Here is a 24,674-nt window from a genome sequence, read left to right as displayed (position 1 = left end):
CTTCGGCGATGGTGCCGGCCTGTTCTTGGTCTGTTGACTCGATGATGCGCAGGTTGATGGTGTCCGTGTCGAACACGGTCCCGAGACCATGAAGATTGCCCTGGAAATGACAGAGCAGAATGCGTATGTTTTGCGCTCTTGTTGATTTTATAGGGACTGGCAACGCATCTGTGAGTCCATAACGTCCTCCGTTGGCACAGTCCCTGAATGAAGTATTGCAGAAATGCAGTAATGCTTATTGAAAGAGCACAAGGGCGGCCGTTCCAGGCCAGTCTTGAAGGCAACTTATCTTATTCGCGGTATCATACAAGTCGCACTCTGCATTGCGTGAAGCGCTATGCATGGGACCCACAGGAGACACTCTGAAAGTACACAATCAATTCTCAGCAGTCCAATGGCAACGTGTATCTGATCGAGTACCTTACCTGTGATGCCATAACTTGTCTTTGCCGGAACTTCGGGAGAGAACGTTGCAATTGTGAAAGCGATTCGGTTGAGTGGGGAAACAGCGTGAGAAAGGGCGATACGCGTGAAAGGAAGGGGAGGAGGAAGAAGGTCTGAATCCGGACAGATTGACGGTCCGCGCGCGACGGTTAGAATGATCCGAAAACGGGATTACTGCGCTATAATAGAACCAATCGTAACTCGTCGACGACTGAATATCCCTCCGCACGACTGTCTTGTCTCCTTGGATATGGCAGTTTACGGTGAAAGAATCAGACATCGTAGTCGAGGGGCGGCTGCAACTCGGCTTAGCGCCACTACACTGATCGGTTATTGCCGCCCGGCCAAGAAGCCGCGAGCATGACGCGCTCACGCACACCTCTCGACTTTAGCACAATCACGATGCATTACTTATAATCTATCTGCTCCCGCCTTGCTGCTCGACGAGCAACGCCATTGTCAGTGGTACCTGTTCTAATGCGCCTCATGTTTTCTATCCCTTTGCGGGGGCCGCGTACCTGCACACGACACCACCGCGTATTCTTTCCCCACTGTACTCGCTCTACGCACGCCGTCCCGCCAGTCACACCCAAACTTCCTCGACTACAGCGATATGCCCGTCGCACGATGTATACCGCCGGCGGGGTTGCTGCATTCTGGGCATTGGACAGGGAGTACAACGCGTCCGCGATAGCGAGGAATATCAGGACATTCTGGACGGTGAGTAACGATCTGTGTAAAAGTTCGCGAAACTAGGGTCGACCTTCTGCCATACACCGCCTTGATCATGCATCTCTCATGCTCATCCAGTTACGTTCAGTGTGCGATGATTGCAATAGATTACAAGATGTACTTCAAGCCAGAATTGAGCGATAGCATACCAGCTCTCCATCAGCTTGTAGCAGAACGAATGTACGACTTATTCACGTCCAATGGCGGATTGTACATCAAGATAGGTGCGTGTGCTCGCCCTCTATGGCAACTTCAGTCCTAATATGTTAGCATCGCAGGACAGGCATTCGCGAATAACGCCGCGTTGATGCCCCGTCCGATGCAAGAGAAGTTCTCAAAACTATTTGACGATGCTCCACAGGTGCCATATAGTGTCGTGGAGTCTGTCTTCAAGCGCGAATTCGGCCGACCGCCAGCAGGACCAGACGGTATCTTCGAGATATTCGAAGAACAGGCCGCAGCTAGCGCGAGCATAGCGCAAGTCCATCGCGCTAAATTGAAGCCCGACGATGGTGGGAGCTGGGTCGCGGTTAAGATTCAAAAGCCGGAAGTCAGTAAGCAGGTCGAATGGGACTTGGGTGCATTCAGGGCGGTCATGTGGATCTACGAAAAGTACCTCTTCGACATGCCCGTCTATTTCACTGTTGGTACGTGCTTCTCGTCTGATCTGCCGGTTTGCTGCAACCCATCCACATAGATTTCATCTCTGATCACCTCCGGCGTGAGCTCGATTTTGAGTTGGAGGCTAGAAACGCGCTCAAAACCACCGAGTTCGTGGCTTCCGAGCCGCGCCTGTCCGACAGGGTCTACATCCCGCGCGTCTATCCCCATCTCTCCACGAAGAAGGTCATGGTCGCCGAGTGGATCGACGGCGTGCGTCTGAGCGACCGGCGTGGCATCCGGGCCCTCATGGGCGAGGGCGAAGGCGAGACGGACGTCCCATTGCGCTTTGGCACGCTGCGCGGCGGCGTTGCGTCGATTATGCAAACGATGGTCGAGCTCTTCAGCGCGCAGATCTTCGAGTGGGGCTGGGTGCACTGCGACCCACACCCCGGGAACATCATCGTGCGCCCGCACCCGCAACACCCAACGCTCCCGCAGTTCGTCTTGCTCGACCATGGCCTGTACGTGCGTCTCTCGCGTGACTTCCAGCAGCAGTATGCGACACTCTGGACGGGACTCATGACGCTCGATTTGGACGTGGTGAAGGCCGTCGCGGGGCAGTGGGGCATTGGCGCTCCTGATCTGTTTGCGAGCGCGACGCTGATGCGACCCGTCCGCTTTGCCGGGCAAGAGCAGGAGGCGCAGGATTGGGAGGAGATGACAGAGTATGAGCGCAGTATGCTCCTCAAAGAGAAGCTCAAGAGCTTCCTGACGGACACCGACAAGATACCCAAGCCGCTCATATTCATTGGGCGGAATATGCGGTGCGTACGCTCCAATGCTGTGACTCGGATGTATCACGTACTAATTCACGCCCGCTCAGGATCGTACAAGGTGATCGCACCCTGGAGTCATATCTGTTAGTACACAGCTGACACTCTTCATAGGAAACAATCAATCCTTCGGCTCACCCGTGAATCGCATCCGCATCACGGGCTCCTGGGCGTCGCGCTCGCTCACCTTGTCGCCGAACCTCACACTCGCACAGCGCCTGAAGGAGTACAAGAACTACTTCAAGTTCCTGCTCGCGACATTCATGATCGATCTCGCGTTTTGGGCAAACAGGGTGCGGCAGTGGATGCGGCACAAGATGGGGCTCACAAGCGAGGGCTTTGAGGATGAGCTCGAGCGGAGCATGCGGGGCTTTGCAAAGCGCAATCTGGGGATTGAGCTCGGGCCGGGAGTGTTTGAGGGATAGTGTGAGCTATTCAACTGCTCTTGGCACTTCTTCGTGGATGGATTGTGCATAGGGGCTTACATACCAAGCTGCGCGGGGCTTTATGTACTGTGGCATTGCCAGACGATCTGTTTTCCGTTGCAGAGTGACATATCAAGCACGCAAACGTGCCCTCTTTGGCGGTTCAATGCAACTTACGAGTGAACAAGGGTGTCCCATCGAAGCAAAGATGCGACCATTGCAGAGGCGACTAGCAGATGACCCTGTAAACATACACATGGACGAGATAACCTTCCGAACTTCATTCCTCTTTCAATCGCAGAACAGACCGCCGTTGACATTGATAGATTGGCCTGCAGATGCATGTCAAGTTTCAATTCCGCCCGGTCGGCCCCCTGCTTACCAGTGATGAAGTATGATTCCGGCTTGACGAGATAGGATACGAGGCTGGCGATGACATCCGGCTCTGCGTCGGGGGTTTTCAGCGGGAGGCCCGCTACCTGTGCGTCGTCAGCCAAGTATGGGATGTATGAGATGACCTACCTTCTTGGCTGTGGACGCTGGTCCTCCGTTAATAGCGTCGTCTGGGTGGAGGACTGATAGCCGGTGAGTTCTGGAGCTTTGTGATAGACGACGGGAGCGTGCATACCCATAGGCGTCAGGATACTTCCTGGTGCGTAGCTGTTCACTGTGATCTTGTGCGGCGCCAGTTCACCAGCTGGGAGCAAGTGAGTGTGCTCAATACGGCTGTAGGAGTTAATGGTGTGAGGACGTACCGCAAGCCTGCGTGAGACCGCGCACTGCGAACTTCGAAGCGCTGTATGCCGACATGTTGGGGATTCCTTGGTGGCAGTGTCAATGATTGGGCAGAAGACAATGAACAAGGGGTCTACCTTTCTTCCCCGAGCCAGAGCATGCGCCTGATCATTGCCAATCGTGTCAGACTTCGTCCTGCTGAGCGCCTCTCGGTGTATTGCATTTACCGATAAGTCTCCCGCCGTGACCTTGTTTGACCATGTGCGCTGCTGCGTGCTTGAAGCAGAGCATGACTCCTCGCACGTTTATGGCCATGATTCGGTCGATATCCTCGACAGTGGCTGGGCAGGTTTCGGAATATGAGAGCCCAGACGAAGAAGTAGGACGTACTGTCGAACATGGGCTTGAACAGGGATATGCCCGCATTTGCGACCATCTACATAAATTCCAGTCATGTGGTAATAAGGTCTCTCAATGCACATACCACGTCAAGCGCACCGAGGACCTTAACGGTCTCCTCGACGATTGCGACGACGTCCTGCTCAGAAGCGACATCCCCAGTTATCGAGATGGCTCGCCTTCCCTTCGCCTCGATGCGCTGGACGAGCGACGCGAGTTGTTCTCTCTTGGACTCGATGTCGTTCACAGCGATGTCGAGCCCGTCATCTGCGAGGCGGAGTGCGATGGCCTCGCCAATGCCCTGCGCCGCGCCGGTCACTATCGCCACTCGGGGCGCGAACGTGTTCTGCTCCGACATAGAGTAGGGTGTACGTTCACAATGGAACAAGTAGGAGAGCCGGGAGCTTGGGCGATCATGCGTGTCATACGACACTTTTATGCTTTGCAGAGGAATGTTAGCCGACCATGAGGTTCGGCTAGATGCGTGGAATGCGTTTTGGGCGTCCCGCGTTGACATCAGACGCCGCTGCATGCTTGAATGCCGAGGAAGGAACTAAGCATATATAGCGACACGTAAAGATGGCATATTTCGCTGTCGTCCTGCACTGTCACACCTAACGCGCCGTCTCCGTTGCGGAGCTCGACGTCTTGCGTGGCTGTCACACAGAAAGTACGCACTTGGTATCGGGCATCAGGAGCGGTCCAGAAACCACATGGGACGAGCGAGGAAAACGACCATAGTTGGGCTTCCGTTTGTCCTCGTTACAGCCTCAGGACATATTTCCAAGCGAATACCTCACTCGGGAGACCTTCAGTCAGACTTGTCGTTCTTCCAAACGTGCCCCAGATTATGTATGTAGTGTTGTCATTCTGATCTCCTATTTCAAGCATCAGAACAAAGCTGAACGAGTTTAGAGGAAGAGTGCATCGGGCGCTTACCGGCAAGGGCGGAGATCTGCTGTATTCCCACGCCTCAGTCGCGAGTAGCGCGCCTGACAATATTGTTGCGCTCGATATTTTGGTTGCCCAGCAGACTCGGCATCTCCCCCATCATACTACAGACCACCATTGATGTTGGGTAGACTGGCCCGCAAATACATATCGGTAGTCGCCGTGTCTTGTGCAAGGTGTCTGCTCATCGGTGATAAAGCTCGATCTCGGCTTGACCAGACAGGACACGATACTGGCGACGGCGTCCGGCTGTGCATCGGGCGCGTTCAGAGAAAGGCCTACCACCTGAGCGTCGGATAAGCCTGGAGAGCTAATCAGCATGACATGCGGCCGTTGATTGCGTCGTCAAGGTGGAAGTCTGGCGTAGTATACAATGAGCGCCGCGGAAAAAGGAGCCATGCGCGCGTACTTACAGACGTCAGGTCGTTTCCTGGCGCGCAGCTGTTTAGCTCAATCTTTACGGCACCAGATCAGCGGCTAGATTGTGGATAGGCGGTCTTTTTGCACGTCGAGGCGGCGAGGACGTACAATAGGCCTGCGTAAACCCGCGAACGGCGGATCTCGATGCGCTGAGCGCCGACATCCCCAGAATGTCTACGAGGCAGCGCGAATGGATTCATTTCAACCAGCGAGCGTCCACGCGAACCCTCAAATTGCTCCCCGCACCCGAGGATACAGCTGGCGGCGAGCATGAGGCTGTTGAGGTTCTGCAGTTCATCAAAGAGGGACTCACCAATCAATCTCCCACCGCGGCCTCAGTGCCTGACTATGCGCGCTGGGACATGTTTACAGCATATCGCCACAATTGTCGATAGAGACGAGACAGTCGAGGTCGTCGACAATGGCGGAGACAGCCTAGCATGCAGCACAAAAGCAGCCACGATGTACGGCTCCAGCGAGACGTCTCCCGGCACTGCGATCGCGTGCCTGGCCTTCTCGATGCGCTGGAGGAGAAGCGAGCAGCGCGAATCTGGCTGGGACGTCGTTCAACGCGATGGCTGGCGTGCCACCTGTCACGATGGCCTAGCGAGAAATGTATGCGCTGAGATCCGACATCGTGTATACAAGACAAAGACACAGAATAACACATTGAAGGTCGACTGATACGATGGGTGATGCCTACTGTGGTGTTGGCCGACGGTGCCGCTTCTTAGCTAGAAGCACTTGTATGCAGCGAACTGCCGAGATATATGTGGATACCGAGAGCAGAGATACCCATCAGCCGCTCAGAACGCGGTGATGCATCTGCTGTTGGGTGTTTCGTAGGTGCATGTCGGGCAGCAAGGTCCAGAAAGATATTTTCGTGAATGAATGCTGATATGAATGTAATGTCTCGATAGAACGGCATTCAGTGCAGGACGTGAGCTACGTTCGTCGGTGCATGTCTAACTGCAGGAGGTACATGATGCCAGGTCGCCCAGCGAGAGTGCGATTGAGGCAGACTTGAGTGCGCCCGAGGAGTCCGAGTCCACACGTGGCTGGACATTTCCATTGGCATCGCTTGGGCATCGCAGCGGGCGTCTGTCTGATCATAGGCAGCGTCAGTCGCTGTGCGCGGCTCTGCAACTTCGTCTGTTCTCTCCTCACCGTCGCACTAGGCCCGCTCATCGCTGGATACGATGAGCGACGACTTCATTCGCCTTGTCTCGCAGGCGAATCCTGCCACCCGCTACCAACCCGCCAACAATGGCTACCCGCCGACATCGTCTCCACCAAATGCGAATCAGCCACTGGACCCCTTCTTCGACGAGGAGGACGAAGAGGATGTGCCCTCGTCAGCCTTTGGCAACGTGACCGCTGCCATGCGCTCGCAGGAGAGCGGCATACCGCTTGCGCGCGCCGGTGCACCGCCCGCCGGCCTAGGGAGCTCGCAGGTCACACTCACTGGCACCATCCAACCGGACTGGCTGGACGACGACGAGCAGCAACCGTCTGGACTATCACGACCACCAGCCTCTTCTTCTGCTTCTGGGTCTTCTTCACGCCGATGGAGGCGGCCGTCTATGTCGTTCGTCAAGCGGTGGAGATGGCCGTGGGACAAGCGCGACCGGGTCCTCACCGGCGAACGGCTTGTTGTCCTCAATAACCCCATCATGAATTCGGACTTTGGAAACAACTATGTCTCCACCAGCAAGTACAACCTCGTCACATTCGTACCCAAGTTCCTCTTCGGTGAGCACGTCGTGCGCTAGGGTTCTACCAATCTGACAACCACCCAGAGCAATTCTCAAAATACGCCAATCTGTTCTTCCTGTTCACCGCGCTTATACAGCAGATTCCGAATGTATCTCCTACAAATCGGTGGACAACCATTGCGCCTCTGTCGGCGGTCATCCTCGCGTCCGCATTCAAGGAAACCCAGGAAGACATAGTGAGTCCACACGAGGCCTCTATTCTGTACTGTTATTGGCGGATCCAGCCTCCTCAATCTGGGTGAATCCCATTGACGGGTATCAGAAGTCATAGTCCATTTCTGTTTGCGAATGAAGAGCGCAGCGCTTTCTACTCCCCAGCGGGAGCACGAAATGAGTTCCTCCTAATATAATGATCTGTTGGCGCCGAGCCCGCGCGTTCACGAATTCCGACCTTTGGCCTCATTTGATTGGGAGTTGGACCGTATCGAAATTCTGCGAGCATGTTGAAGCTTATGGAATTTAGTACCTGACCGATACACCACCGCCTGTGTCGACGAACTACTATCTCACGATTCAAGTCTCTCTTACTCTGATGCATGTGACTCGCTCACCATAATCGCGACAGAAACGGCATCAATCGGATTCAGAATTAAACTCCCGTACTGCCAAGGTGCTCACGGCCGAGGGCACGTTCGTGAACAAGAAGTGGAAACATATCGCGGTCGGCGATGTCATTCGGATCGAGAGCGATGACCCCATCCCTGCCGACCTGATACTGCTCAGCTCGAGCGAACCAGAAGGCTTCTGCTACATCGAGACCTCCAACCTTGATGGGTGTGTGCGCCTGATGATTACGCGCTCACCGCCCCCTAACGCGTCCTTCACAGCGAGACGAACCTCAAGATCAAGCAGGCATCCCCGCAGACGGCGCACCTCACCGCTCCGCACCTCGTCACTGCGCTTTATGGAAAATTGCGCTCGGAGCACCCGAACAACTCTCTGTACACGTACGAGGGGACACTCGAGCTGACGACGAACGACGCACTGCCGAAACAGGTGCCACTAGGCCCTGATCAGCTGCTGCTCCGCGGAGCACAGATGCGGAACACGCCGTGGGCATATGGACTCGTCGTCTTCACGGGACACGAGACGAAGCTGATGCGGAACGCAACGTAAGGCGTGTGTTGTCGGTGTGAGTGGTGGCTAATCGGGCCCATGTCTAGAGCAGCGCCGATCAAGAGGACGGCAGTGGAGCGACAGGTGAACGTACATATCATCTTTCTGTTTATGTTCCTGGTCGCATTGTCTTTGGGATCGACGATCGGCAGCAGCATTAGGACAGTAAGTGGCGAGTGTTTCTTCGACATGCGCATATGCTGATTAGTTGTAGTGGTTCTACTCGGACAAGGAGTGGTATCTCTACCAGACGTCTTCGCTCGGTGGTCGAGGTGGGTGTTGACCTCCATCGTCTGAAGTGGCTAGATCCTCATACTAGCTTTACAGCAAAGCAGTTCGTGGAAGGTATGTGCCTTGTTCGTTTCTCTCCTGATGCCCACCCACGCCGCCCGCAGACATTCTCACCTTCATCATCCTGTACAACAATCTCATCCCGATCTCACTCATTGTAACAATGGAGATCGTCAAGTTCCAACAGGCGCAACTCATCAACTCGGATCTGGACATGTATTATGCCAAGACAGACACGCCGGCTCTGTGCCGAACCTCGTCTCTGGTGGAGGAGCTCGGGCAGATTGAGTACGTGTTCAGCGACAAGACCGGTACCTTGACTCGTAATGAGATGGAGTTTCGGTTCTGCACCATCGGCGGCGTCGCATATGCGGATGTCGTCGAGGAGAGCAAAAGGGGCGACGCCGAAGATGGGAAGGACGGCTGGAGGTCATTTGCAGAGATGAGGGCGCTACTGGGGCACAGCGAGAATCCGTTTTCGGACGTGAAGGCGGATAACAGCGGTGACCAGGCGGTCGTGAACGAGTTCTTGACGCTACTTGCCGTATGCCACACGGTAATTCCGGAGATCGTTGACGGCAAGATGCGCTACCAGGCGAGTAGCCCTGACGAGGCTGCACTCGTTGCCGGCGCGGAGCTGCTCGGATACCAATTTCATGTAGGTTTCGCTGGCGATATATGACAGTGACGGATGGATGCTAAATTGTCGTAGACCCGCAAGCCGAAGTCGGTTTTCGTCAACGTGAACGGGCAGTCGCTCGAATACCAGATCCTGAACGTGTGCGAGTTTAACTCCACGCGGAAGCGCATGTCGACTGTCGTGCGGTGCCCGGACGGTAAAGTCAAGCTGTACTGCAAGGGCGCGGACACGGTCATTCTCGAACGTCTCAGCGAGAAGCAGCCGTTCACCGAGAAGACGCTCATGTACCTCGAGGTCAGTTATCATCTCGTGTCGATACGTTCGGTTCGCTGAAGATGCTGTGAAATGCAGGAGTATGCCACGGAGGGCCTGCGTACGCTCTGCATTGCATTCCGGGACATTCCCGAGGCCGAGTACCGCGATTGGGTTACGATCTACGAGCAGGCGGCCACGACGATCAACGGACGAGGCGAGGCACTGGATAAGGCCGCCGAGCTGATTGAAAAGGATTTGTTTCTGCTAGGCGCGACCGCGATCGAGGATAAACTGCAGGACGGCGTGCCAGATACGATCCATACACTGCAGATGGCGGGGATCAAGGTAGCGTCGCATGGATGGTGCGTGAAGATGTAGAGCTCATATTAGTGTGTTGTATAGGTCTGGGTCCTCACTGGCGATCGGCAAGAGACGGCCATCAACATCGGTATGTCATGTAGGCTTATTTCTGAGTCTATGAACTTGGTGAGCTAGATTCCTCCAGGACATTCTTTACATTCTGAGTAGCATTGCAGATTATTGTGAATGAGGAAACGATGCTCGAGACGCAGGAATTCATCACGAAGCGCCTGTCCGCGATTAAGAACCAGCGCAGCACCGGCGAACCGGGCGAGTTGGAGGATCTTGCGCTAATCATCGGTTCGCCAATTCTTCAGAACGTTGGCGTTGCTCTGACATTTGTCTAGACGGCAAGAGTCTCGGATTCGCACTGGAAAAGGAAATCGCCCTTGCGTTCCTGGAGCTTGCTCTGATGTGCAAAGCTGTGATCTGTTGTAAGCGACAATCGTAACGGTGTTTCTTCTGCTGTACCAACACGCATTTGATCAGGCCGTGTCTCGCCACTTCAAAAGGCGCAAGTCGTCAAGTTGGTGAAGAAGAACCAGAAATCGATCCTGCTTGCAATTGGAGACGGTGCGAATGACGTGAGCATGATCCAAGCTGCGCACGTCGGCGTCGGCATATCGGGTCTGGAGGTGAGTAACGTTGCTTGCGGTCGATGGTGCCTTCTGACTCGATCTTAGGGTTTGCAAGCTGCTCGATCTGCGGATGTCGCTATCTCACAATTCCGACATTTGAAGAAGTTGTTGCTTGTGCATGGCGCTTGGAGTTATCAACGGCTGTCGAAACTGCTGCTTTGTGAGTCACATTCCCGGTCACATGAATGCCCCTTCGCTGAGCATACCTCCAGATTCTTTCTACAAGAACATCGTGCTCTATATGACGCAATTTTGGGTATGCTCGTTCAACTCTGTGTAAGAACGTATCGCTCACGTCTTTTCCAGTACTCGTTCTTCAATAGCTTCTCCGGCGAGAGTATCTACGAGTCATGGACGCTGTCCATGTACAACGTCGTCTTCACTCTGCTGCCGCCATTCGTTATTGGCATCTTTGACCAGTTCGTCTCGGCTCGGATTCTCGATCGTTATCCACAGCTGTACATGCTCGGACAGAAGAACGTGTTCTTCACGAAGACTGCGTTCTGGCTGTGGATAGCCAATGCGTTCTACCATAGCATAGTGAGTACATGGCGGTCCGTTCGACGTGATCATCCTGATGCACATGCCAACTCTAGGTCCTGTTCGGCTTTTCGGTGATCCTTTTCTGGGGAGATCTCAAACAATCGACGGGTTATGACTCCGGTCATTGGTTCTGGGGAACGGCGCTGTATCTCGCAGTCCTGCTTACCGTACTTGGCAAGGCTGCCCTAATATCCGAGTGCGTGGTTCAGCACGTCTCAGGTGCTTGTTACTGACGTTGGTGCAGTTTGTGGACGAAATACACTGTTGCTGGTAAGAGCCTGACTCGGCGTAGCTGATGGTCGCTCATAGGGTATCTCAACAGCTATTCCTGGATCATTTGTGTTCGCGATGGTCTTCCTGCCGATTTACGCTGTCGTTGCTCCAGCGATCGGGTTTTCAACAGAGTACTATGGCCTGGTGCCTCGTCTATGGAGCGATGCAGCCTTTTATTTCATGCTGATCCTGATACCTATCTTTTGCCTCACGAGAGACTTTGTTTGGAAATAGTAAGTCCTCGATGGTTCACGGCGGGACCAGTGATTGACGTGATTTGCAGCTATCGCCGAACGTATAATCCGCAGACCTATCACATTGCTCAGGAGATTCAGAAATACAACATCCCTGACTATCGTCCGCGGCAAGAGCAGTACGTCGGTGTGGTCTCGGACTCCCCGCATTCTCTCATGGGTTCGGTGCTTGCAGGTTTCAAAAGGCGATCAAGAAAGTGCGCGCGGTACAGCGCATGCGGCGGAACAGAGGGTTCGCGTTCAGCCAAACAGAAAATGCTGCGCGGCAAGACCAGACGAGAGTTATCCGTGCGTACGATACATCGAGGACGGGCGCACGACCGTCAGGATACTAGTTGCGAACGGTGTATATCTTTATGGGGACAATGTACTATACGCTATATTGCGATGCGCTCTAATCGTACGATACATAGCGACGAGTGGAATCTTCTCCCGCGACAGCGTTAAGACATTTGTATCCAATTGTTTCGATAAAGTGATAAGCAGGATCGTTCGCCAACGCTCTTGTAGTGTAGTGGTTCATCACTTGGGATTTTGACAAAATCGGAAATTCCCAGAACCCAGGTTCGAACCCTGGCAAGAGCTCTTCTTTTTAGCCCGATGCATTGTGGCAATCTCAACACCCACCTGGCCCTTGGTCTTGACATGCCCAACAAGCAACCACGCATTACGTTCGGACATATCTCAACTAATACCTTATGAGATGCAATTTCGATGCACAATTCTGTCTGGCTCGAGTAACTACCCTCTTGTGGCACTGATATAGACTGTGACCCTTAATGCCGAAGGTGGTTTTGGCATTCATGAGCCACATAAACAACACTCAAAATGTTATCCCAATGCATGAATCTGGCAAGAATCTATGAACTGAAGCAGCTTGCCGAATGGCAGCGCGTACTTCTCGGGACACTGGGCGAGCATTGTCCTAACACAATCCCATGATGTCTCGATGCTCCACGCCATCGACCCCCAGGACGAGACGACGAAATACAGATGATGCAATGGGAACCTGGGTGCCTTCGCCTTGGTGACTTTCGGCTCCATTTCCTCGTGTATGCGGTCCCGTGCCAGGCGCAGAGACACCACGGCATCATCGTCATCGTCGGCATCGAGGAGATGGTCCTCGCCAAAGCATGCCCAGAGCGGCACCACGCACGCGCCCTCCCAATCGACGACGCCAACGACGCGGGCGGGGTCGTCGTACGCGACCATGATGTTGGACATCGAGAGATCCTCGTGGAAGAGGACGAACGGCATCTGCGGAGGATCATACTCTTCTTTGGGTAGCACCGCCGCCAGGGTATCTAGCGCGTCGAGAAGAAGGCGGAAATACGTTCGAAAATAGGCGAGGTGCGTGCAGGGCTCCGCTCCAGTCTCTGCGTCGCCGTTGTGCAGACGTGCACGTCGGCGGAGGGCGGCCCATTCGTCTGGGGCGCTCTCTAGCAAGTCCAGCTCGGCTACTGTGTACGCCCTAAGCCAGTCCATCGAGGAGGTCCACGGGCCGCGGTCGCGGCGCAAATGGTAGGCATGCGTGCAGGAAAGGCCGAGTGGGCCGACCGAAATCTCGCCGTCCGCTTGTTTTCGAAGACTTCCGATGGCGGGGAAACGGGTCTGGTGCAGCTTGGATTCGATCTGGGCGATTTGAGATATGACCGCGGTGCGTTGAGGTGCGGTGAGTGTATGCCAGATGTCGAGGAGGCTGCGGCCGAAGATCTGTGGGAGAGGAAGACAGTGACAGATGCAGCAATGATGGTGACTATGAACGTACCCGTTCTTGGAGAGTGTAGCGCGCGTTTACCGGGTTCCGTGGGTCTGTCTGCACGGCGAAGACCTTCGCTACTGGAATGGTGGTGTGTCGGCGTACGTACCCGAGCGTTGCTGCCTTTTAATATGCGCATATATGGACCTTTCTGTGTAGTGGTGAGCCGAATTAGATAGCGCACCTCGGATGAGATCCTATGAGCGACCAGCTCGTCGGTTTGCTCCTTATCTTGTTCGTGGTAGGCTCCATTCACGCGGGCTACGACGTGAGGCACGTGTTCGAAGGTGAGGATGTATATCTTCCATCACAGACATCACTTCAGCGATCCGACTCTACGTACAGAGAGATAAGAGACATGCCAGGTTGAACCCGCCTGCACACGATCGAAGCGCCCGATTGGCTCGACGTTCTTCATCATAATAAAGCTCGCACGCACATACCCTGTCCAACAAAGTACACCCCGGTGCACGTATCCCTCAGAGCCTCCGATGCAGCCTCTTTGAGCTTGTTCACGTTGACAAAGGCGCGTCTCTTCTCCATGAATGCCCGCCCGTCTGGTGACAGAGTTGCCTGGAGCCATGAGCGGTATTGGTCCTCCAGTTCGGCGGCAGAAGGGGCAGCAGCGGAGGTCATCGGTCTTCCGTCGAGCACATACGGAACCACTTTGGGAAGGGGCAAACGAGCGTGGCGTGGCAGCGCGTGAAGGCGTAACAACCAAAAAAAAAAGAAGCAAGCTCGGACAAAGTAGCGTTCACATCGGATCGATGCCAATCTGGCAAACAAGATCGGTCATCTCGATATTGAAGATGGAGGTGGTCGGGGTCTCGATCTAAAGATCTGAGCGTGACAGTTACCCGGCTGAGTTCAGTTCCAGCCAGCAAAAATGGAACGAACCGAACCATTACTTATGGAATCCGCTCAATTGGCCGTGACAGTTTGATTGTTATCGGGGCCACACGTTGAAAGTTCAATTATCAAGCGCGTGAATTTGAAGGAAATCGTGGGATTCTAGGCTAGGCGAAACGATAAGGTTTACATGCGGGGGAGTACGTGCACAACAATTTTTGTACGGGCCAGCGAAGGCCTTCAATCAACACAAATCCCGCCCTTCTTCATATTCCATCCTAGCTGCTCGTACGTCCAACCAAAGACCAGCCCGTCGTCCGTGTAGTTATGGTACGCAAGTAGCGACTTTTGCATCCCGGGTCGCTTGTAGATCTCACCGAGGACTGCCATATCTTCCTCGGTCAGCTCGACCAGCTGCATCGGCGTCAGTCAAGGTGTCGCGAAGAGGAAGCCAGAGCGCGTACGGTAATGTTCGCCTTCATCCGCTCGACGCTCTCGCTCTTGGGGATGACGATGATCTCACGCTGCACGCACCAGCTGATGAGCACCTGCGCGGGCAATGCGCCGAGCCGCTCCGCGATACCCACGACGCCGGGATCGTTGAAGAGCACCGGCTTGTCCTGGCCGGGTATTGGGCGGCCTTAGCATGCAGACCATGTTAAGAATAGCTCACGCGGGGAGAATGGTGCTCACCGAGGGGCGAATAAGCAGTGAGGAGGATGCCCTTATCCTCGCAGAACTTCTGCAGCTCGAAGGAGGGGAGGCAAGGGTGTATTTCGACCTGGTTCGTCACCGGGACGACCGAGCAGTGCGGAAGCAAGTCGTTGAGCGTCTTGATAGAGAAGTTGGAGACGCCGATAGATTTCACTTTGCCTATGAAAGTGGAGCGGACATTGTGAGGCGACGAAGGAGAGCGATGGAGCGATGCGTACCGGTTGCCAGGAGTTTCTCTATCTCCTTCCATGTCTCGATGAAGGTGGGCTCCTCTCCGTAGGGCACGTGCTCGCCTGGCAATAGGTTAGACATGACCAATTATGCGAAACAGGAGGCATTCAGACCAGTTTCAGTGTCTGTCTGCGGCCAGTGCATGAGATAGAGGTCAATATATCCGCAATCAAGCGCCTTGAGCGACTCTTCGAATGACTCGCGAACACGGTGATGGTGCTTGTTCCTGGGTGCAGATCATCGCATGGGAGTCCGATCATGAAGGGTCATCAATCAGTACGCACGGAAGCTTTGTTGTGAGGAAGATCTCCTCGCGCGGCACTCCCGACTCGCGGATCGCTTTCCCGACGTGCTCTTCATTGCCTGCACGAAAGTGCTTGTCGGTCCATGCTTAAGAGCAGACGGCTTTCCGACTGACCGTATCCGTAAGCCTACGATAGCGACAGTCAGAAGTGCATACATGACATCTGAGCGAAGGTTGATAAAAACACGCACAGTATCCAAATGGCGATAGCCGTACTGCGCGTGCGACGTCAGCTCGTGTTCGAACGCGTCGAAGTATGCTAGTAGTTACCTTGAGGGCACTCTTGCACATCACCTCCACCCTCTCGCCGCCGCCCGGCGAGCCCATCCAGCACCTATCCACACGGTGTACACTCAGCACTCAGCACCCACCCATATCCTCAAATCGGGACTCACCCCATGCCGACCGAGGGCACCTTGACACCATTGTTGAACGTGAAGTATGGGATCTTCGCCGCCATTATATCGCCGTTGCGCAGCTGAGAAGCGATGCGCGAGGAGCCTCCGGTTCACTGAGAGGGCGATATATACGTCGCAGGGTGAGAGAGCACAGTGGGACTTGGGAGAAGGTGGCGGCGGAAGGCCGCAGGACGCGTCTCCCGGTTATCTCCCGGCCCGCCTGCTCCGCGACGCGACCCACGTGATGTATGATCCCGATAATACACCGCAGGCGCCTCAAAGCGAGCGAGAACCGTGTCTGTCCTCTCATCTGATCTATTGCATCTGCTTGATCAATTCGCAATTTGCTGAACAATGTCCGTGACAGACAGCGACGATCAGCTGGCCGCAGCGCTCGAGGAGCGTTTTGCGACCCTGGACGAGGAGGAGCTGGATTTCTTAAAATCTCAGACCGGTATCGTCAACCAAGACGAGTTGAACCGACACGTACTCGAAGTCCAGAAAGAAGCATTCAAGGTGAGGCTCTCACAGCTGCGCGTACCACGTATGGGAATCCACAGCGTATCTTTGTGGCAGGTGTTTCCGTATTCGTGCATCCAGAACTTCAACTTTGTCAAGTGCGTGTCGTCAACTTCTCGACTCATTGATTGCCGCCGGAACAAAACGGTCAATATACAGGCTGAAGATCTCGCGCTTGCCTGCGTACTACCAGCTTTTGAAGCTCGGCAAGGAGCGTGAGGGAGCAATCTTCCTTGACATCGGTTGTTGCTGTCGGTAACTCCCAACTTTCTTCCCGAGTTGGCCTGATCTAGTCGTTACAGTTGGTAATGATATCAGGAAGGCGATTTCCGATGGCTTTCCGATTCATAATGCCATTGCATCTGACCTCGAAGCCGGTATTTATATTCATTTTCACGTTATGGATAGAATATGAATGGCGCCCTCACCAGACTTCTGGAAACTCGGTCATCGTCTCTTCAACTCCTCCTCAGAGACATTCCCTGTTCCATTTGTCCCCGGAGACATCTTCTCCCCCACCTTCCTTGCTCCTTCCCCGCCCTTTTCCACACCCCCGAGCACACCCGCCCCACATTTTCCTTCCCTGACGACCCTCACGCCCCTCCTCGGGCAGGTCTCCGCAATTCATGCTTCCTCGCTATTCCACCTCTTTGATGAGGCCCAGCAACTCCAGCTCGCACGCGCCCTAGCCGGATTACTCTCGCCGTTGTCTAACTCCGTCATCTTCGGCTCACACGGGGGACGGCCTGAGAAGGGGTTCCGCGAGCGCCCGCGGGAGCGTGGTGGGCGGATGTTCTCCCATTCACCAGAGAGCTGGAAAGAGATGTGGGAGGAGGAGGTATTTGGGAGAGGCGAGGTGAGGGTGGAGGCGGAACTGAAGGAGGGGAGAATGAGGAGCGGGTCGCGGGACGAGGAGGGAAGGGCCTGGAGGCTCGTGTGGTCTGTGACGAGATTGTAGATTGCGACGAGGTGCGTCTTAATTCTGTCGCCATCATGCGTTATGATGAGGCCTCAATAATTCGCAGTAGTGGAAGTTGTCGTTCTGCGCTATGACATTATTTTGTGATCTCTTTACGTTGAGCCGGGATCAGATGCTTTTTGAAATTATGGGCACTTGACCTTCCTACAAGCGAGCGCTAATACCCAGGGAGCGGAAGGTGACCAGAAGCACCGCTAATGGTGCGGTTTCCCTTAGGAATCCGTCCCCCTGCCGCAATCGGAATGTTTTCTGCGATCGAGCTTATCACTGGTGCTTCGAGGTTTCAACCTCTCCACTCTGCGTGCACGATATAGCTACGGTCAATTGGCTGTTTCTGGTACTTCATCCGTTGCACATTATGCATCGTGCATTTCCCGTCCGCCTCTTGGATTGCACACTGACACATTGATATCCAGCATGTCTGACGCTGATCCCTCCGTTGCACTGCTTGTGGAAAGTCACCAGGAATGTCGCCAGACCAACATGAGCAGCAAGGATTGTGAGAACATACGCAGGCTGTGCTCGGCTATGACTCTGGAGGCACTCAAGTGGACGGCTTCCAGCGCTGTTGAAGACGAGTGTACTGGGATCCGCTTCTTAGAACAAGGTATGTGTGTTCTGTGGGCTAGGACGCGATGATTAGTTGATGTGAACGCGATGAACAGGAGGCTTCAACCTCATCCGTACACACGCCGCGCCTCGTTCATGCCTTCTGTTCACAAATGTCTCGGCGGATTTACATGCTAACATTCAATCGCACACCCGGCATCGTTGCTCGTATGAACGGCAGCCACATCAAGCAAGACAAGGAACAGTCAGATGAATCGGTTGCCCAAAGAATCCCCTCTGAGGTTGTCGCCGTTCAATTCTATGTACTCTTCTTCCTGCTCACGATGGTTCATACAGGCTGCCGCACTGGAATGCGTGAAGACCATGACAAGCGTACATGTGCAATCGATGTTCGTTGATGATGCGTTAGTATAATCCGATAAACATATGGAACACACTCCGATTATGAATGAGGTTCAACACGTCGGTTGCGCTTTCGATGCTCAGTGCACTCGTCCTCTCCCAATATGCAGATCCTCGGGAACAACCTAACAGATGTCTAGCTCTGTTTGATCACTGAACACAGCGCGCCACCATCATCTCAGGAGCCGCCGCAATGGAAGCCGAATTTTACCAAACTTGCTTTTTTGACATCGGGGCAGTGGCAGAGAGGGCATTGAGACTGTAACCAGCTGGTTAAGTCACAAAACGCAATTTCATCTAGAATTATCAGAACTGGGGAGCTACACGCAAAGAGCTATGTCTCGCCACACTGCATATGAATATCCAAGAAGATGAAATACGTGGGATTGCACCCATTGTGTCTCTAGCGGCCGCTACCACTTGTACCCTGAGTGTTGGGAGGAGGGTTCGGTCTCAGGTTCGGCTGGTAAGTGCCAGTGCATCCAGGCCCTCTGCAAGGCCACCGCCCATCATCCCGATTATTATTGGGAAAGTACATGGTTTGGTTCTGAAACCCGCACTTCCTCTTCGCAGCTTCTGAGCAGTATGTCTCATTGACTTTCTACAGATGACAAAAGATTGTGAGTGAATGATTCAAGAGACATAATGACGATGCATACTCACATTGGATACGGCCGAAAAAGGACGATGAGTGTTTAAGACAAAGTGCGCCACGCAGGATGAGCGTTCTATCGCAACAACATACTAACGAGCTTACCAGGGACTTCTTCGGCCAAAAAATGGTGTGTAATTGTAGGAGACTGGATGAATATACGGCGACTGTACTGCATGAAGACGCCTCAATGCCATTCAATTCACAGAGATGAGGAAGAGGCTCACAATGGACAATGCAAGAGGAGACGTGATGAGAAGCGTAGCTGCTTCTAGCTACAGTTTATATACCATGATATCATGCCTGTGGCGCGCCACGTCTGTTATAATCATCATTCACGGTTTACTGAGACAGTCAACAGCGTCATGACGAGTCACTGATACATCATCTCTTCTCTTGCGAGTACGACAGTTGTTTAGGCGCACACATCAGCCATAACAGATGAAGTTCAACGGCGGGTCCTCCGGATCTTCTTAATTGTTTCAGTGACTAGCACACGACAATCGACCGTACCGGGAAGAGCTCAGCGTATGAAATTGGAGACATGCGAAGTAGATGGAGCGAATAAGGCAAGTGCATAGAGCTTTTTCGCAATCCGAGGACTTATGACACTATTGACTTAACTCACGATACAGACGCCGTGCAGGCGGTGTTCGGGCTTGACCTATACTCATACAACCGCGCGCCACACAGCAATCCTCCCAGCCCGAAGAAACTTGTTCAAAGACACATGAGACTTCCGGTCATCCCGCATCTGAGCGTCCATGGGTGCCAATGTGGCGTGTGCCGAGCCCAGATACAGCTTGTAGAGGATAAGGGCAATAATATGACTCGTGAGTAATGATGAATTGCAACGATGAAGGTTGTGAGATCCGTTGTAGTACGACAGTCCGCACTACAAAATGCGGCACGGCTTATCAGACGATCAGTAACTGGCTACTTTCTGCAAATACCTCCAAGTTGGGGCTGTTCGAAAAACGTGCTATTATAGTATGTACAAGCATGGCTGGGCGGCATCCAAGCTTCAAGATCATCAATACCCGTCATGGGCTTCATGTTCCTGCATAATAGCTTATTTTGGTGTGATTGATAGCAATGATTGCAGGTCTGTGACTATTACGAGGGCGGTTGCTGCCCGAAATATGGTTGAAAGTGAGTCATAAAGAAAGTGAATCATGAATCGTCTGGTGGAAATACCGAGGAACATCTAGTACTCCTGGCGGTGTGGAGGGATTGTGGCAGTAAGATGTCCCATCGGTGCCTCTACGCTACTCAACCGTGGTCACTGGTAACCATGGTAAAGTACCGTAATCGTGGCGTCACTGGTCCACGTTTTCAGAATGACGCGTTAGTACGGATCGGCTGCCTCATGATAAGCTGATGGTTGATTGATACGACCGGAGAAAATAATGACTCAGTGGCTGAGAGTACTAGGCTGTTCCGACACTTTAAGCTTTAAAAGGCAGCACACTGGGCGGCTGAATCTCTGACGAGCACCCACACACTCACAATGACCGTGCTCATGGAAAGCGTTCCTTCTGCTGCTGCGCTGGGCCAGAAGTACGAAGAATGGTGCCAAAGAAACATGACAGAAGAGGATCGCCGTATCACGGAAGTACTATGTTCAGCAGTGAACGTCGAAGAGCTCAAGTTGGCAGCTTCCCGAGCAGTCGGCGACCGTTGCACTGGAGCGCACATGACTGGTCAAGGTACATCTATCAATTCAGGGCAGTCATGGCTCATATATGATGTTCTGAACCTAACGAACAGGCGGTTTTAACCTGGTACGATGTGCGCCACAGATACTTCTACGTCACTATTCACAAATGAACTCGCAGATATATATGCTCACTTTCGAGCATTCATCTGATGTTGTTGCTCGAATAAATGGAAGCTTCATCAAGCAAGATAAAGAACAAAGTGACGACATGATTGCACACAGAATCGATTCCGAGGTCACATATCAGTTCCTCACTTTCAGATAGCGTCACTAACTTGTACGCGATCGACATAGGCTGCTACTTTAAAATATGTGCAGGCGGCAACATCTATCCCGGTGCCAAGAGTGTATGCTGTTGAAAGCAGCTTGCACAATCCCGTCAAAGCTCGCTATACGTTACAAGAGAGGGTAAGCCCGGATCAAGCTTGAAAAAGCAAGAGAGGATTGATTCCCTCATTATCTGATAGATATTGGGACGCAATTTGGCAGATGTCTGGCTCTTTCTGACAATAGAACAACTCGACATCGTGATCCCGCAGGTGGCAAACATCGAGGCTCAACTTTTACAGACCCGTTTTTCAGCCATCGGCAGTCTCACGGAAGTGCACGATGGTCAAATATCAGTGGGACCCTTGGGACTGTCGTGCACGCATCCGCTCAACTTACAGCGCGAGTACGGCCCATGGACGTCGTTTTTGGATTGGCTGAAGGCATACGTCGTGGCTGAGCTAGAATCATTGGAGAGCGAGCAAGACGAATGGTTGTCTTTGCGTTCAAGGTGGAGGATCATCAATAGAGACGCAGAGGCCTCTATCCAGCCGATACAGCACATTGATTACTTCAAGACATACTACCATCTGGTCATCGACGGCATGGAAAGCCTTGATGCATCGGGATGTGACTCCCAAGATTGCCTTGAGGAGATGCCGTTTGTCCTCTGGCATGAAGACATTTCCTTGACCAACATACTCGTCGCCTACGATGATCCGACCCGCATTGTAGGCCTTGTAGATTGGGAAGGCGCTTCCATAGTTCCGCTCTGGGCGTGCTTTGGACATGAACAGTCTTTCGAGCTGATCGAGGGCGATGACCTCATCAGGCTGCAACGCCTGCGAGACTCTACACATGAACGGCACCTTCCGATGATACGCTCAGCGAAAGATCCAGGCTTCCCATTTCAGTACCTCCAATTCATTGCGTCTTCCCGTGGGTCTGTAATGCGGAGCGTGGAGGCATCGAAGAGCTATGCGAAGGATTTCTTCGCCCGATGTGGCACTCAATACTCTCGTCATTTTCAGAAACTTTTTGATTTCGTAAAGAAAGGTGAGGGATGTGTGGGTATCGTATATCTCAAGTACCAAACTTACTGTCATCATGCTCAGGTTCTATATAATCTTGCGCGCACCTATTCTGTAATGAATTAGCACTTTCGACTGGCGTGCGGTCGCTTAGAACTGATCATTGATACAATAACTACCCATGCATTCTGCTTCTTGGGCCAGTCAACTGCTCGGACGAATAACTTTGTGGGTGAAAGCGCTCGACTGAGCATCTATCATATATTGCAAGTGTTCAGCCGTGCCTTCCACGTCCAGCGGAGTCAGGATGATGCATATTATCAGTATGACCTCGCTCGCGCGACGGGCTACTTTTGATGAGCAGTTGAAGATGTCCTTGAGTACCATCAAAGACGGCTGCTTCGTCAGGGTATGCGGCCGCTACAAGCTAGCCGTACTCAGACACAGTCCTTCAGAACTGCTAGAGACTTGTTCGCTGACCAAAATTGTGATGCATTGGATTGGCCATGGTACAAGCGCCATGGAGGTGCCAAACTTTCAACGGACTGTTTCGTGCGATCCGCGTCGTTTTTTTGCAACATACTTGATCTCTCAGAGCTTGCGGTAGACTTCAGTGACACTCCATATGAGATGTGAACGCGTATCACCGAGTGAGACCTTAAATAAAAAACCTCAGTGTGGCGAACGTCGATGAAGCATTACGACACATGCCGACTGCTCGTACTATTCTTCACGGTGCTTGTGGTCAGCCACGACTCTTTTGCTTCCCGACCAGGTCGCAAAAGCTAATCCAGGGTCGGAGTGAAATGTTCCGTCAAACCAGAGCAGCTATTAAATCGGGTTGTGGATTGGACGAGAGGTCATAAACTGAGAAGCCCCTGATTTTAGCACAACAATAGGCCTCTCTGAGGGCTGTAACGAGACGCACACTTCCAACGCCATCGTTGTATAGGTGTTTCCGCTTCCCGTCTGCCCAGAAACCATAGTTCCTTCGTGTCGCTGAAGTCTAAGCATCTTTGAACAAGTTCAGGCCTGTATACACAGTGTCGTTTCCGCGTCTACTTCGAGCACCGCGAAGGTCCTATAGCTCTTGATGGCAAATTGCCTTCCTCAGTTTGAAAGGATTTCGGCATTGCTGTATCAGCACCTCATTCTGACGTTGCATGGTGTGGACGGTGGGGTGCATAAAGCGAAAAGTAAAGTTGCTTGTATATCGACCAAATAGAAAGTCCTAGATTTGAAACTAGAAAGGGGTGGAGTTCCCAGGCCCAATTCTTCCTTTGGCTTTTTCATATGCATCTAAACTGAATCCTTGCTCTATGAAAACATGTTGAGTAAATGAGTGCCAGCGACAGCACCAGATAACGCATCTGTGGAATGAGTTTTACCGTATCGCCCATTTTCTCAGCCAAGATGATTCGTACGGTCGATGAGGTTGAAACAAGATGATAGACGGCCTGGCTCTGGCTCATATTTGAGAAGAGATGCCTTCATCATAGTAGGTCCAGGTACCAAGAGCACTGAGCGCTGAGCGTTTAGTTGCTTACTTGTAACCGTGGGAACGTCGGAGTCTGAACATGCCAACGCGCTCAGGCGCCCGTTCTGTGGCCTTGATTTGATCAGCCCCATGACTTGAGCGAGTGCACTCTTCGTCCGCCGCGTCTTCTTATCTTTGAAGCTGAAAATCTCGCTCGGAGGGCTCTCGTGTTTACCGACCTCTATGGCTTGCTACTCTAGTCTTCGTCTTTCCCCGCTCGACATTAATCTCAACTAAGTCGCTACTACACTTCTGCTCCAGTGCTATCGAGGACTTTACGCATGCTTGCATGACCCGTTACCGAGGATGCAAACTCGAACACGCTCCGTCTTGCTTTGCATACATTCAACCAAGTCGATCTCATCGTCTGCACTGCATCGTGTCAACCGCCAATTCGCTCTGTGTTGAAACCGTCTACCGTCTCTGTTACCACAGAGTTCAACCATGTGCTTGTTTCACCTAGGAGACGTCATGGCCGCTGTGTGCAGAGCGTAAGGTGAGCTGGTAAGAAGCTGCATCTTGAAGGCTTACCAGATAGAGCAATTAACTTAGCAAAATGTCAGTGTGAGTCGGATTTTACATTATTCATTGACTTATTCAAGCCTTGGCGGCCTTCGACAATCCTCTCCCGCTGGATGACACCTGGAGCTGTGTCGTGAATATATGAAGCTCTGGTGAGGCGTGGCACGTACTGAGGTCCCGACCAGAAGGCATGGCTGCGGCAAAGCGGCACATGCATAAGACGAAGAGGGAGAATGCGACCTGGACGTTCATGGTGCGTGTGGTCTTAGAGGCTCTCAGACGGTGGGGATAGGATCGGTGCATAGCCAAGCTCGCCCTTTTAACACAATGTGTCTGGCGTCTCATTGACGTCTGCCAGGACGCCGTAAGCTGTCTCTTATGACGGCGGGATATCACCAACTGCCAAAATGTAGGTCGGATGACACAATATTTCGTCAAGTATAATTTCAGACTGACAGATGCTTGCTGCGCTATGAAACGCCGTTGTGCAGGTTCCTGTTCTGTCACCGTTGCGGCGGAGTTGTACCCTTTTT

General features: G+C 53.0%; 8 protein-coding genes and 1 non-coding gene across 9 annotated transcripts; 6 read left to right on the top strand and 3 right to left on the bottom strand.

Moving 5' to 3' along the window:
• Nucleotides 1-1,071: 1,071 nt before the first annotated feature.
• Nucleotides 1,072-3,037, top strand: LAESUDRAFT_715337 (ABC1-domain-containing protein; the record flags this gene model as incomplete). The annotated part of the gene is made up of 6 exons (XM_040907143.1): nt 1,072-1,164; nt 1,265-1,400; nt 1,455-1,823; nt 1,874-2,603; nt 2,663-2,673; nt 2,727-3,037. 6 exons carry the CDS (start codon nt 1,072-1,074, stop codon nt 3,035-3,037), a joined length of 1,650 nt encoding a protein of 549 aa, XP_040762533.1.
• LAESUDRAFT_727651 (NAD-P-binding protein) lies at nt 2,877-4,691 on the bottom strand (the record flags this gene model as incomplete). Its single annotated transcript, XM_040909266.1, has 9 exons — nt 2,877-3,369; nt 3,420-3,516; nt 3,560-3,612; nt 3,666-3,734; nt 3,793-3,858; nt 3,910-3,936; nt 4,000-4,113; nt 4,163-4,208; nt 4,257-4,691. 9 exons carry the CDS (start codon nt 4,686-4,688, stop codon nt 3,329-3,331), a joined length of 945 nt encoding a protein of 314 aa, XP_040762532.1. The 3' UTR covers nt 2,877-3,328.
• A 1,954-nt stretch (nt 4,692-6,645) lies between these two features.
• On the top strand, nt 6,646-12,133 carry LAESUDRAFT_727649 (phospholipid-translocating P-type ATPase). Its single transcript, XM_040909265.1, has 22 exons — nt 6,646-7,294; nt 7,342-7,493; nt 7,883-8,091; nt 8,145-8,429; nt 8,481-8,598; nt 8,648-8,705; nt 8,761-8,778; nt 8,829-9,382; nt 9,437-9,658; nt 9,716-9,964; nt 10,022-10,105; nt 10,156-10,279; nt 10,327-10,413; nt 10,469-10,614; nt 10,663-10,777; nt 10,830-10,873; nt 10,924-11,157; nt 11,214-11,356; nt 11,405-11,430; nt 11,483-11,666; nt 11,717-11,806; nt 11,863-12,133. The coding sequence occupies exons 1-22, from the start codon at nt 6,742-6,744 to the stop codon at nt 12,020-12,022; spliced, it is 3,855 nt and encodes a 1,284-aa protein (XP_040762531.1). The 5' UTR covers nt 6,646-6,741; the 3' UTR covers nt 12,023-12,133.
• Nucleotides 12,134-12,187: 54 nt separating this feature from the next.
• On the top strand, nt 12,188-12,272 carry LAESUDRAFT_t63. Its single transcript has one exon. It is a non-coding gene; the product is annotated as a tRNA-Gln (tRNA).
• A 12-nt stretch (nt 12,273-12,284) lies between these two features.
• On the bottom strand, nt 12,285-14,149 carry LAESUDRAFT_727647 (uncharacterized protein). The gene is made up of 5 exons (XM_040909264.1): nt 13,890-14,149; nt 13,809-13,822; nt 13,631-13,747; nt 13,456-13,569; nt 12,285-13,400 (listed from the first exon to the last, which is right to left on the bottom strand). The coding sequence occupies exons 1-5, from the start codon at nt 14,080-14,082 to the stop codon at nt 12,519-12,521; spliced, it is 1,320 nt and encodes a 439-aa protein (XP_040762530.1). The 5' UTR covers nt 14,083-14,149; the 3' UTR covers nt 12,285-12,518.
• Nucleotides 14,150-14,431: 282 nt separating this feature from the next.
• LAESUDRAFT_727646 (Aldo/keto reductase) lies at nt 14,432-16,030 on the bottom strand. The gene is made up of 10 exons (XM_040909263.1): nt 15,940-16,030; nt 15,815-15,878; nt 15,736-15,759; nt 15,659-15,671; nt 15,525-15,603; nt 15,354-15,466; nt 15,228-15,302; nt 14,989-15,168; nt 14,760-14,935; nt 14,432-14,709 (listed from the first exon to the last, which is right to left on the bottom strand). The coding sequence occupies exons 1-10, from the start codon at nt 15,942-15,944 to the stop codon at nt 14,536-14,538; spliced, it is 903 nt and encodes a 300-aa protein (XP_040762529.1). The 5' UTR covers nt 15,945-16,030; the 3' UTR covers nt 14,432-14,535.
• A 217-nt stretch (nt 16,031-16,247) lies between these two features.
• On the top strand, nt 16,248-17,545 carry LAESUDRAFT_682254 (uncharacterized protein). Its single transcript, XM_040905784.1, has 6 exons — nt 16,248-16,458; nt 16,519-16,559; nt 16,621-16,712; nt 16,764-16,838; nt 16,893-17,430; nt 17,487-17,545. The coding sequence occupies exons 1-5, from the start codon at nt 16,297-16,299 to the stop codon at nt 17,417-17,419; spliced, it is 897 nt and encodes a 298-aa protein (XP_040762528.1). The 5' UTR covers nt 16,248-16,296; the 3' UTR covers nt 17,420-17,430; nt 17,487-17,545.
• A 312-nt stretch (nt 17,546-17,857) lies between these two features.
• LAESUDRAFT_715331 (uncharacterized protein) lies at nt 17,858-20,132 on the top strand (the record flags this gene model as incomplete). The annotated part of the gene is made up of 6 exons (XM_040907142.1): nt 17,858-18,047; nt 18,347-18,399; nt 18,714-18,878; nt 19,051-19,194; nt 19,711-19,897; nt 19,927-20,132. The coding sequence occupies 6 exons, from the start codon at nt 17,858-17,860 to the stop codon at nt 20,130-20,132; spliced, it is 945 nt and encodes a 314-aa protein (XP_040762527.1).
• Nucleotides 20,133-20,562: 430 nt separating this feature from the next.
• On the top strand, nt 20,563-22,268 carry LAESUDRAFT_727644 (uncharacterized protein). Its single transcript, XM_040909262.1, has 6 exons — nt 20,563-20,773; nt 20,835-20,848; nt 20,903-21,019; nt 21,079-21,192; nt 21,252-22,107; nt 22,167-22,268. The coding sequence occupies exons 1-6, from the start codon at nt 20,575-20,577 to the stop codon at nt 22,175-22,177; spliced, it is 1,311 nt and encodes a 436-aa protein (XP_040762526.1). The 5' UTR covers nt 20,563-20,574; the 3' UTR covers nt 22,178-22,268.
• The last annotated feature ends 2,406 nt before the right edge of the window (nt 22,269-24,674 follow it).

This window comes from Laetiporus sulphureus (assembly GCF_001632365.1).
Source record: "Laetiporus sulphureus 93-53 unplaced genomic scaffold LAESUscaffold_30, whole genome shotgun sequence".
NCBI lineage: Eukaryota > Fungi > Basidiomycota > Agaricomycetes > Polyporales > Laetiporaceae > Laetiporus > Laetiporus sulphureus.
This window is presented reverse-complemented; position numbering and strand designations above follow the sequence as displayed.

Bases quoted from the DNA above. Each gene is read 5' to 3' on its own strand.
- LAESUDRAFT_727649 (XM_040909265.1), top strand. From the start codon at position 6,742: ATGAGCGACGACTTCATTCGCCTTGTCTCGCAGGCGAATCCTGCCACC. The intron at 10,778-10,829 runs GTGAGTCACATT...GCATACCTCCAG, and splicing joins GCTGTCGAAACTGCTGCTTT to ATTCTTTCTACAAGAACATC. The intron at 11,357-11,404 runs GTGCGTGGTTCA...ACGTTGGTGCAG, and splicing joins AAGGCTGCCCTAATATCCGA to TTTGTGGACGAAATACACTG.
- LAESUDRAFT_727647 (XM_040909264.1), bottom strand. From the start codon at position 14,082: ATGACCTCCGCTGCTGCCCCTTCTGCCGCCGAACTGGAGGACCAATAC. The intron at 13,570-13,630 runs GTGCGCTATCTA...GCATATTAAAAG, and splicing joins CTCATAGGATCTCATCCGAG to GCAGCAACGCTCGGGTACGT. The intron at 13,401-13,455 runs GTACGTTCATAG...CCTCTCCCACAG, and splicing joins GCTACACTCTCCAAGAACGG to ATCTTCGGCCGCAGCCTCCT.
- LAESUDRAFT_727646 (XM_040909263.1), bottom strand. The intron at 14,936-14,988 runs GTGAGCACCATT...CTGCATGCTAAG, and splicing joins CACTGCTTATTCGCCCCTCG to GCCGCCCAATACCCGGCCAG. The intron at 14,710-14,759 runs GTACGCGCTCTG...ACGCCGATGCAG, and splicing joins GGATGAAGGCGAACATTACC to CTGGTCGAGCTGACCGAGGA.
- LAESUDRAFT_682254 (XM_040905784.1), top strand. From the start codon at position 16,297: ATGTCCGTGACAGACAGCGACGATCAGCTGGCCGCAGCGCTCGAGGAG. The intron at 16,459-16,518 runs GTGAGGCTCTCA...TCTTTGTGGCAG, and splicing joins TCCAGAAAGAAGCATTCAAG to GTGTTTCCGTATTCGTGCAT. The intron at 16,560-16,620 runs GTGCGTGTCGTC...GTCAATATACAG, and splicing joins CAGAACTTCAACTTTGTCAA to GCTGAAGATCTCGCGCTTGC.
- LAESUDRAFT_727644 (XM_040909262.1), top strand. From the start codon at position 20,575: ATGACCGTGCTCATGGAAAGCGTTCCTTCTGCTGCTGCGCTGGGCCAG. The intron at 21,020-21,078 runs GTCACATATCAG...CGATCGACATAG, and splicing joins CACACAGAATCGATTCCGAG to GCTGCTACTTTAAAATATGT. The intron at 21,193-21,251 runs GTAAGCCCGGAT...ATTATCTGATAG, and splicing joins GCTATACGTTACAAGAGAGG to ATATTGGGACGCAATTTGGC.